Genomic DNA, 12,157 nt, shown 5'->3' with positions numbered 1-12,157 from the left:
TAGTCAGCATAATACAATAAATAAATTCACTTACATGCCAACCTAATAAAACCGCACTGCATTTTTTTAGCGCACGTAAACAACCGGCGTTTTTTGCCCTAACCGCAATAAGTATGCGTTGCGACGATGAAAAACATGTATGCAAACGTCAAATCTAAATGTCACGCAAAACAAAAATTTCAATTTCAGTGCTCTTATACAAGTTGTTTGACAGAAAATGACTTGCGTGCGTTTATATTAGGTTGGCATGTTAGCATCACCATTTCTAAATTTCCTTTGACTGACATATGTTTTAACAAGAAAATGCATGCACCATGGTGAATTAGATTCGTTAGAGAGTTATCAGGTAGTTGAAATAGTTGTTATACATAAACACGTGATACTACACACTATTTAACGCCAAAACTGCTTGCGTTAATTTGGTTCACGCCGTTCATTTAAAAAGTTCTAACATTATACCTAATATCATGATTGTTATTGTAATTCGCATGCGTATACGCACTACATGGCAGGGCTTCAATGGACGATCGATCACTAGCCTTTATCTGTGGACTATTTTCATTGAATTGTTTTCCCTGCCTCGTTAAAATGAAGAAACTTTCCAGTTACATATTTTCATTTTCAAACTCGCACATATCTGTATTTGTAATGCTCAAGCTTTTACCGGCCGGCAAAGAAAGGTTAATGGCCATTAAAATGTTTGTATGGCAACCCAATTCTTCCCACTTTCCTTTATCAAAATCACCCCAAAACGTCAAAGCACTAAAATCAAAAAGACACGAAGAGCGTCAAAAGGTGGAAAGTAAGGAATTCTACGCGAGAAGAAAGAAAAGTAAAATTCTTGTGTGAAAATTTGTAACTTTGTAAAAGTGAAATAAAATATTGTTATATTGAAGAAAAAGAAAATGCAAGAAGTTATACAGGTCAACATTTCGTGGAGTAAATGGGAGACCAAAAATTGAACAACCAAACTAAACATTATAGCGAGAGAAGAAATTTGGCTGAAGAAGCATATGAAGATTTAGTCCAGCAGCATAGAATACAAAACCGCTGGCTACGGCAACAGCAACGACCACAACAGCACCGAAAAAGACAACGACGGAGCAGCCGTTGTGGCTGAATAGGAAAATAAGAAGATAGCTCCACCAAAATCCGCTTAAAACAACAGGTATAATTGCAAAGTGCAATTAAAGGCTCCGAAAGGGAAGGCGGAGGAGTGTGACGGAGCATCTAGTGACACGGAGTAATTATAAAGTAGTACAATGTGCGACGTTTGTTCAGATTTTCTGCACTTGCTGGAGTCGTGTAAGTATTTTAATTAACGAACTTAAATATCGTTCCACGCAATATTTATAAATTATACACCAAGAACGTGGTTGCAATGGTAACGGGGCTTTAAATCTTCGAACCTAACTTCATGCAAAAGCTTATACAAATTATTGGGCCGCTACTACAAAAAATGGAGTTCATCAAATGTGCAAGTCGGCGGCTGATCTACGAACAGGATGCCTTTCACATCTGACTATAATTGATTTAATACAATAATTATTTTAATGTTAATATGTTAATATGTAGGTTGATGATTACTGGAGTAAGGGGGGGGGGGGGGGAGGAGGGTGACAACCATCCTTCCCGCTGCGGCTGGATTTATTACCAGCAAGCCGGATGCTGAGCATATCGGTATCATATCCGTCAAATATCAGCCTATATCCGTTACGTACCCCCACAACTAAAAAGGAGCATCTTTATGTTTACAATAACAAACGTATAAGCAGTGAAGGGTGGAAGGTACTTCGTAAGGTTTTAACAAATACCATTCTTTTCTCATTAAAAACCCACTTAAATACTTTCTAATTACGCACTTAAACTTAACTATTTATTTATTTATTAGTCTACAAATTTAATAATTAATCAGACTAAATATAATTACGGATTACAGAATAAATAACAGAAGCATACATAGTGAGCAGAATTATATTATAAAATATGTATATATATTATTAAATCAGTTGTCGGGATGGACTGTGATGCCGAGCAAATGAGTTGATTATTAGTGCTGTCGGAATGGACGTGATTTCGAGCAGCTGATGTATGGCCGTCCAACAGCTTCTTCGTCGGGCTAACTGGCGCCAAGTCTTCTTCGAGACTCGCCGTCGCCAATGCGTGGAGGTCCCGCCTCATGAGATGTTGTCTGTGTTCATGCTTCTGAGCCATATATTAGGACGGGTACGATAGTTGACTCGTAGAGCATGATCGTTTGCCGAGATAGGGCTTTACTTTTCAATTACCTACTTAGTTCTTAGTAGCTTTTATTGGATAAAGTGATTCTTCGCTGATTACCAAATAAACAATCTTTTACTATTTCGAAATTATCGCTGCCATCAGTGGTTGCCAAGATGCAAATGTTTCCTACAAACCCAACACGGGAATCAATACGTTAATAAGCACAATTCAAAGCTTTTTAGCATCAAAGCATCCGCAACCCAATTCCTCAGGATACTAGGGGGTGGTGGAGGGCGGGATGACCCAGTAATTTGGTCATATTATTCGTTCCCGAGATAGTTGGGCTAGTAACTTAATGGTGCTTTGTTACCGGAACATGGATACACTCCCCAAAGAACTCGGGAGCGTATTTACGGTTAATACAAAAACAAATCCAACACCAACAAAATAAAAAAAACGACGGGCTTAAGTTTCAAAATCCAAGAGAAACGGCGTTTGAATAAGTGGATGCAATATTTCTACGTCAGTCGGATCGAAACATTGGGAGTTACTAACGGCACTCGGCGCACGAATACTGTTGCGGGAGCTGACATCCTCCAGATCAACCGCCTGCATTTTGTGAAAGTGATTATGTGCATGCTGCAAGCTTGTTGTGGTTGAGGGTCCTCCGCCGGATATTGATTCTGATTACTATGACCATATTGAACCTTTTAGGTGTGTGATGCATTCAAATTTGGATTGGCCTCGTGTAGGTGAGGATGTCAAATGGGTTGGGGAAGCTGTGAAACCGTATAGTTTTGTATTGCGCTTAACAAGCCCTTGACCGCGATAACTCAGCTTCGGAAGCAAGGATGCCCCAAGTGGCAGTTCTGAGGGTGCAGTTCGGGCAGACCTACAGTTGTATTCGCTGAGTGCCGTTTTCCCTTTTAGAACAAATCGGCTGTAGCTTTAATCGATAGCAACCGTCGCATCACGCGAGGTACACAAATTAAGGAGATTACTATAATGTAGAGCCCTTGTCATTATTTTGCGATAGTCTGAAGAGGAAGCTTTACTAACGTTTTTCTGGGAGTTAAGATATTTATAAATTAAACAAGAATGGGGATACTAAGACTTAATTTCGCCCCATCTGCTAAATTCATGTTTGATGCTTCATTCCGAAGTGTCATCGACTCCAATGAGTAAAACACCTACCAATGGGGTAATTTTTGGTTCATAACGTTAGGTTTTCGGCAGAGATGACGTAGAGGGACGTCGGTGAGAAAGAATTCGCCAGTTCGGTGGGGCTTAACTTGATTTAGCCCTCAAATCATTTGCGTCCATCTCGGGAACGGTTTGATATGACCACGCTAAACCTTCCTTCTAAGTCATTCACCCCCTCCTGCCATGAAGAGCTCTTTTAATTGTAGTTGCTATATGCAAAAGCAAAGATAATGGGCGTTTTGGTTATCCTCGATTAGTGGTTCCCAAATATAAAGAAACGTGACGGGTTTGTTAGATAGCTAACTTCCTACATAAGAACTTTTTTAACATGGCTATAACGTAGGGATCCACTGCTTTGGAGTGTGTGTATGTCGGACGGTTTACCTAATATATGTTACGGGCGACCCTCTTTTATTTTCGGATACCACATGACCTTGTCAACGAAAACGATTAACACTATTTGTTTTACCCCAGCGGGTTAGGGGGTCAGAATATTCCCGCGGTAGGTATGCCTGTCATAAGAGGCGACTAAAATACCAGATTCAAGGGGCTGTGTAGCGCAACCCTTCAGGTTGCCAGCGCAATATATAGCTTCTCCAAACCCAATTGTCAACCTCACCTATCCGCGGCGAATCCTGTTTCACTAACAGACGAGGCTCTGGCGACCCCAAGATCCTCAAGGAACTTGGGGGTGGGGGGGAGGGAATGGCCTGAAGGTTTAATTTGGCCAAATAATTCGTTCCCGAAATGGTCGGGCTAGCACCTTAATGGTTGTGGTACCGGAGCGTACCGGATCTGTATCCGTCAAAAGACCATTACATCGATAACACTCCCCACAGCCTTCGGGGAGCAACCTTATCGCTACAACAACAACAACAACAACATTTTGTTTTGCCCGCAGCGGGATAGGGGATAAGAATATACCAGCGGTAGGTATGCCTGTCGTAAGAGGCGACTAAAATACCAAATGGATTCAAGGGGTTGTGTAGTGCAACCCTCTCGAGGGGTTGCCAGGGCAATATATAGCTTCTCCAACCCAATTGTCAACCTCACCTATCCGTGGCGAATCCTGTTTCATTGACAACGACCCCGAACTCCTCATGGATCTAGGAGGTGGGAGGGCCGTATGGCCAGAAGGTCGCATGTGGTCATAACAAATTGTTCCCGAGATGGTCGAGCTTGGTACCGGAGCGTACCGGATCTGCATCCGGCGAAGGACCGCCAACATCGATAATACTTCCCAAAGCCTTCGGGGAGTGTCCTCATCGCTACAACAACAACATTTTGTTTTGTCGGATTACACATTTCTCATTTGTTCATTTGCTCCAGCAAAGGGTTGTTGTTCTTGTTGTTGTAGCGATAAGGTTACTCCCCGAAGGCTTTGAGGAGTGTTATCGATGTGAATGTCCTTTGCCGGATGCAGATCCGGTGCGCTCCGGTAACACAGCACCGTTAAGGTGCTACCCCGACCATCTTGGGAACGATTTATATGGCCACATTAAACCTTCAGGCCATCCCTCCCTCACCCACCCCCAAGTTCCATGAGGAGCTTGGGTCGTCAGAGCTTCGTCTGTTAGTGAAATGGGATTCGCCGCTCGAAGGTGAGGTTGACAATTGTGTTGGAGAAGCTATATATTGCGCTACACAACCCCTCGAATCCAGCAAAGGGCTTTAAAGTACTCTTACCATTGTTTTGTCAATGTTTTTTGGGTATTTGCTTCTTTTTACGGACACACACAGAGAACGCCGTATATTTTTTGAACCTTGAAGCAATGAGTAAAAACACCTGAGATCCTGTAATGTTATAAATGGGGTGATTAAACTATGGACAATCGTTAAAGCCAACTATTTCAAGTATAATGACAACATAACCATTACCATTGCCGACTTTGTAGCAGTATTCTTAATTAATTCGCTTGCTTATTTTTTGGAAAATTTCTCCTGCACCACTCTAACCATAGAATTGGCATTGAGGTACCAGGTTGTTGGAGCACAGCTTATACTCTCAATTAGAAGTGTGCTATCGGCCGAAATAGTACCCCTATGAAATAGTGAAGGCACTGAAACATATCAGCTCTCATACGTGATGTCTTTAAGCTTTCTGCGTTTTAGAGAAAGTCTGTAATGAAGAAGCTAAACCAATGAGAATTAAACAAGGGATGCTAAAGTGCGGTGTTTTATTCATCTATCGCAAATAGATACCGTTGGCAACATACATATACATGTTGCAGCAAGCAATAACAACCAAAGACGTCTTTGCGAGCGGGTTTAAATTTTAAAATATTTCCTGAAATAAGATATTTCCCGTTTAGATTTCGCACCAAAAAATCTTTATATTGTTAGGTCAATTAGAAATATATTTTTTTTTTGTTTTTTTATAGATGAAGTTCGTATAACCAGCAATGATGCAAAGCATTCAATTTTATTAAAAAATGAAATTGAAACCGCATTTGGGTATATACAAGCATGGCCACAACGTCAGTGTATGTGTTTGTATCGTGACCCGAAAAACTTTGAACGATTCAATTTAGTGGTACAATCTATGATATGTTTGGCAGTACACCATCTAAAACATATTGAACGCTTAATTGATGATTATAAACGACTGACAGCATGCAGCTTAGGACATACAACTGCTGCTACGCAGGCGGCGCAACCACAGGGTACAAGCGCAGCCGCAACTGATAAGAATACAAACAGTTTGGTGGAGGAAAAGGATGCTGATTCAATCGAAGAAGATAATTCGAATCGTAATTCAAAGCGTGATGATAGCCAAAATGTAGATGCAAAAATGGAAACGAAAAAGGCTAAACGAGAATCTAGCTCATCACCATGTCCATCGCCGCCTTCATCACGTAACATACCTTCGCCATCATCACCACCACCACCTGCTCCATCAATGCGCCTACCACCAGGAGCAAATGCAGCTGGAATATCCAAGGCAAGCAAATCATCCAATATAAGTACAACATTAACGCAACTTACTGAAGAACCATGGATCTTACCTGAAGTGGAAAAACTCTTCATATTGGTATCGAAAGTATTTTTGTTGAATTTTCCATTATACATCGCATATAAGCATGGCACACATGCTCGTCTGGATGACATTTCTGCAGAAGAAGCACAACATTTGGCTATATTTTGTGATTTGCATGACAATGAAATCCCCGTCTACTTATTGCGTAATATAACATTATTTTGTAATTCGGGCGGTTTTGCTGCAATGATGCTATGCTTTGAACAGCCGGATTTGCCGGTCACCACTGCACAAGCTATTACAGCAACTGTATCAAATATAAAACTATGGTTAAATTATGGTTGTATTGTTCAATTGTTTGTGCCGTTGCGTAGTCGCGTATTACAATATATGTGTAAATTATCGGATCAAAATCTACGTTCGGCTGCAACAAGAGCAATGGCCGATTTTGTTTGGTCGGCAATACGTGATCCGCTTGATGCGTCAGTCAGCTTCGATATTGAGGGTTTAGCTTTGGCTTTTAAGTATTTTACATCTACGACTCTAACCATGCGATTAGCAGGTGTGTACTTTAATTTTTCCATACCTAAGGAAATTTAATATATGTGTAATTTTTCTTTACTACAGGCATGGCTCAAATAAATGCGCATATTAATCTTTTCAATGAAATTTGCACTACAGAAACTGTTGGTGAGGTAGAGATTGTTGGACAAAAAATTGCCAACTGGCTTACGGAAAATCAAATAATTCAACATTTGTTTGGACCAAATTTACATGTTGAAGTAATCAAACAGGCTCATGTTGTATTGAATTTTCTTGCTGTCGAAAATCAAATCACCGAAGAACATATTAAGTTAATATGGCAAGCTACACAGTTGAAACATTGTTCGAAAACCATTTTCGATATACTACCGGCATTGGTAAAAAACTTGGCACCACGCCCAGCAATGCATTTGTATTCGTTATTGTGTCGTATGGATCCGAAGGAGCATACTGAACAAAGTATTTATATTGCATCTGCGCTTACGAAATTGATATGGTCACGCGATAGTTCACGAACACAAATGAGCATGATGCAAGATCATCTTTTGGCAGCACATGTAACAGCTTCAAGTTCCGATAGTGGAAGTATGGATGGCAGTAATTCTGATGATGAACCGGGTAATGGTGATGACAGCAGCTTAGCTAGTGGTACACGTAAGAGTCCAATAGATATAGAAAATGTTGGTTCTGATACTGGTGCACCGCCACCACGCAAGCAGGCGCGTCATCGACGACACGCATTTGAAGCCAGCTCTGAAGGTAATTTTTTTATTATTTCTACCTTTATATTAAGTCCCTTTCATGTTTGTCCCCTCATTTCTATACGAATTTCTGGCCCACGGAAAAGTCTTTTTCCGTAACTTCCCGTTGAGCTAGACACTTGATACTTAGAACATAGTTCAGATCTGGGGAACATTACAATGCAAGTGAAAAAAATCAGCTAGGTGGCGCACGGATCGAGATATACAGAAAATTTATTTTAAAATGGAAACTTTGTGATCGACTCTTAATCCAGAGACTTGAAACTTAGCGCATTTTGCGAGTCGATGGCACTACAATTCGTGGAAAACAAAATGCCGCCGGCAGACGAATCGAGATAAACGAAAATCCGTGAAAAAATGCAGGGAATCTTGCGATCGATTTTTAAGTAACTTCCCGGTGAGCTAGAGACTTGAAAGGTGAGTCAGAACCCGGTGACAATGCAATATTTGATGAAAACAATTTCGATAGGTGGCGCATGGATCGAGATATTAAGAAAATTAGTTTTGATTTGGGAATCTTTCAATCCATTTTTAACTAACTTCCCTGTGACCTAGAGACTTGAAACTTGGCACACAGTTCGAGGCTTGGTGACAATACAATTCACAGAAAACAAAATTCCGCTAGGTGGCGCGCTAAGTGAGATAACTACAAATTCTTAAAAAACGAGGGGAATCTTGCAATCGATTTTTGAGTAACTTCCCGGTGAGTTGGAGATATGAAACTTGAGCTGTAAGTCAGAACCCGGTGACAATGCAATATCTTATCAAAAAAATTCCGCTGGTGGCGCATGGATCGAGATATTGGGAAACATTATTTTAATTTGGGAATCATTCATCCATTTTTAACTAACTTCCCGGTTACCTAGAGACTTGTAACTTAGCACATAGTTCGAGACTCGGTGACAATACAATTTATAGAAAACAAAGTTCCGCTAGGTGGCGTGCTAATTGAGATAACTACAAATCCCTGAAAAACGAGGGAAATCTTGCGATCGATTTTTGAGTTACTTGGTGAGCTAGAGACTTGAAACATGGCCGTGGGTCAGAACACGGTGACAATGCAACATTTGATCAAAAAATATTCGCTAGGCGGCACGCGGATCGAGATAGTAAGAAAACAAATTTTAATTTGGGAATCTTTCAATCCATTTTTAACTAACTTCCCGGTTACCTAGAGACTTGAAACTTGGCACTTAGAGGCCTGATGACAATACAACTTATAGAAACCAAAGTTCCGCGAGGTGGCGCGCTAGTCATGATAACTGCAAATCCTTTAAAAAAGGGGGAATCTTGCGATCGATTTTCGAGTAACTTCCCGATGAGCTAGAGACATGAAACTTGGGCCGTAAGTCAGAACCCGGTGACAATGCAATGTTTTATCAAAAAATTCCGCTAGGTGGCGCATGGATATAGATATTGAGAAAACTAGTTTTAAATTGGGAATCTTGCAATCGATTTTTAACTAACTTCCTGGATATCTAGAGACTTGAAATCTGAAATATAATTTAAAACTCGGCGACAGCGCAATGTTTGAGCAAAAAATTTGGGCTACGTAACGCACAAGTCGAACTATTTAGAAGATTAGGCCATAGCTTCATGGCTAGCCTCCTGAGTGTTGCAGGCGTTGTAGAATTCCACCTCGTTGAAGACCCAACTCAATGCACGTCCTTGCATACTTTTTAGCGTACGCGACTTTCACCACGATTCTTATGTGGATTTCACCACGGTTTTCAGCTGTGCAAATTAAGTAGCTGACAAACGAGGTGGAATTATCTTGTTATGATGCGAGGTGGAATTCTGTTGTTTTCGCCAGTATTGTCAGCGAAAATTCCACTAATTTTATTAAATCTTGCTATTTTGAACAAATAAATAAAGAAAGAGAATTTTCACTTAGGAACTACTTAAATTACTAATCAAAGTTGCAATTGCCTTTTTGTAGGCAGTACTAAAAAATTGAAAATAAAAAGATGATAAAAAAATTTTAAGAACTACCTTTATATAAATGGACCAAAAAATAGAAGGCAATTTTTCCTTAAATACAGACATAATCTTGTTGAATTTTGGTTAAAAAATTTAACAAAAGCTCTTGTAAAAGAATTTTGGGCTTTAAAATTATAAAGGTAGAGCGCGTGCTTAAATTTTAAATAATCAATTAGTTAATCCCAAGTACATGGTTTGCCTTAAATTGAAAGATTGCGCTCCACCTTTATAGTTTTAAATCCCAAAATTCTTTTACAAGAGCTATTGTTAAAGTTTTTTAGTCAAAATTCAACAAGACTATGTCCGTATTAAAGGAAAAATTGCCTTAAATTTTTTGGTCCATTTATATAAAGGTAGTCCTTAAAATTTTTTTATCATTTTTTTTTTTTAAAGATTTATATAACCACTTTAAATTTTAAATATGTTCACCCATTGATCCTTTAAAAACTGTTCTTTGGGGTACAAAAAATTATTTAGGTTTAAAGATATTTATTCCTCGAAACAATTTCACTATTGCTGCGTTGTCTTTTTGACCTAGATAAAAAGCGAAAGTTAGCACAATGCAACCATATTTAATTAAAAACCAAGCCCCTGTTTCTGAAACATTTGCGCAGCTTTTTTCAATCGTTTACTGCTCTCCTTTTGAGTTCTAGGCGTTTCATTGAAAATCCTATGTATTGCAATCTGATATATGTACATATTAATAACTTACAGAAAAAGAAACTCGTTCGAATGTAGAGGATTTGGACTTGATTAATCAAAAAATTGATAAAAAGTAAGTTAGCGAAATCAGCTACATTTATAATTATACTTCTGCTAATAATAACGATCTTATAGAATGCAAAACCATCGCATTGTTAATATTATCGACAACTCAAGTAGTGAGGATGACTTACAACAGGCTGCACTAGACATACAAATGCATCGTAAGAAATCGCGCAAGCGTAGAAAAAATAGTAATTTACCATTAACACGTTTAGCACACGAAATTGTAGAAGCTATATGGGACGGTGGTGAGGACGAGGAGGCCAGTAGTGATGATGCTGACGATGCCGATGAGGCTGATGGTGAAGTTTTGAATGATAGTGATGATTGTAGTGAACCTGGTGGCCAAGTTGTACCAAGTGCTGTGCTAAAACATTTACGCGGTGAGGGTCCTTATATACGAGCCATTGATGAGACTCATATTAGCGAACTTTTGAATGGTGCAGAAATCGATGGTTACTCATCACCAATGAGTAATAAATCTGAAAAAAATATGGCTGATTTCGATGATGAAGATGTATCGCCATGTGAGGAGGAGCTAAGCCAATTGCATGCATTGCATGTGACGCATAATTGTGTACCGCCAGCTTTTGCAGCCGCTGCAATGGTTGCTGCACATTCGACTATTCAAAAACAACAAAAACAGCAACAACAAAAGTCCGTAGAGGCAGTTTCTTCCGGTACAACTGTATCAGATGTGGTAGCAGCTGTAACTGATACAGCTGCAACTACCGCAGCAGCAGTTGCTGCAGCTGCATCTGCACGTGTAGATGCAGATTTGCAACAGCAAGTGGCAAGTGCAAATGCAGCTGCAATTGCAGCAGCTTTAGCAGCAGTTATGGTACGACGCACTGGCGACCCAACAGATGTTGAAATGTTAGAAAATACTGCTAAGTTGCTATCACCACAAGCTCAATTTGCCAGCCGCGTCTTGCAAAGTGCAGTACAGCAATCACAACATGCACAATCATTACCAATTTCTCCACAGCAAACGCCTCCGCAACCGCAACAACCATCTTTCAAAATCAACGATGTTTGCCAACCGGGCAACACATTGCTTTGGGATTTGTTGCAGGATGACAAAATTGTAATAATGTGAAATATTTGTAATTCATTTTCCTCTATAATTGCTTTATTTTTATTGTAGTATCAATTAGGCGAATCTCTGGCACTTGAGGCAGAAAAGGCATTAGCTACACTACTTTGCTTTAGTATGGATCGCCAATTGCGTACAAAATTTATTGAAGGTTGCTTACAAAATCTGGCTAACAACCGCAGTGTTGTTGTTAGTCTACGTTTGTTACCTAAACTTTTCGCATCGTTTCAACATTTTCGGCCAGCCGATACACATCATGTGACAATGTGGGCTGAAAGACAGCATCGTATGATGCATCACTTCTTTAACAATATAAAATATTATGCAAAGAGTTATATAGAATTGCAAGGGAGATTGGCTAGCGGTAGTACTGAAGTGCCACCTGAAGCTGTTATGTATTCTCATAAAACTCAGGTATCGGTACGTTTACATTTTTTGACCTCAATTTTTTCCACGTTGGGATCACCAAAAACTTTTCGGTAAGTTTAATAAATACTTTCTACAGATATTTATTACACAATCATAGAAAATATCATAGTTGACTACATTCAGCTTTACATTACACTGCAAGAAACAAGGAACTTAATTAATATACTATCCCAGGACTAT

General features: G+C 39.6%; 1 protein-coding gene across 1 annotated transcript in view; it reads left to right on the top strand.

The window, feature by feature from the left end:
- Positions 1-793: 793 nt before the first annotated feature.
- puf (ubiquitinyl hydrolase 1 puf) overlaps positions 794-12,157 on the top strand; it is a 92,136-nt gene continuing 80,772 nt past the window's right edge. The window contains exons 1-6 of the mRNA XM_067761172.1: positions 794-1,305; positions 5,808-6,965; positions 7,031-7,705; positions 10,402-10,462; positions 10,525-11,539; positions 11,600-12,027. Of these exons, the coding sequence (XP_067617273.1) occupies positions 1,263-1,305; positions 5,808-6,965; positions 7,031-7,705; positions 10,402-10,462; positions 10,525-11,539; positions 11,600-12,027 (3,380 nt within the window). The 5' untranslated portion in view covers positions 794-1,262. The remainder of the gene's footprint in view (positions 1,306-5,807; positions 6,966-7,030; positions 7,706-10,401; positions 10,463-10,524; positions 11,540-11,599; positions 12,028-12,157) is intronic.

Source organism: Eurosta solidaginis, chromosome 1, assembly GCF_040869045.1.
Source record: "Eurosta solidaginis isolate ZX-2024a chromosome 1, ASM4086904v1, whole genome shotgun sequence".
Taxonomy (NCBI): domain Eukaryota; kingdom Metazoa; phylum Arthropoda; class Insecta; order Diptera; family Tephritidae; genus Eurosta; species Eurosta solidaginis.
Note: the sequence above shows the minus strand (reverse complement) of the source record. Positions and strands in the feature narration are given on the sequence as shown.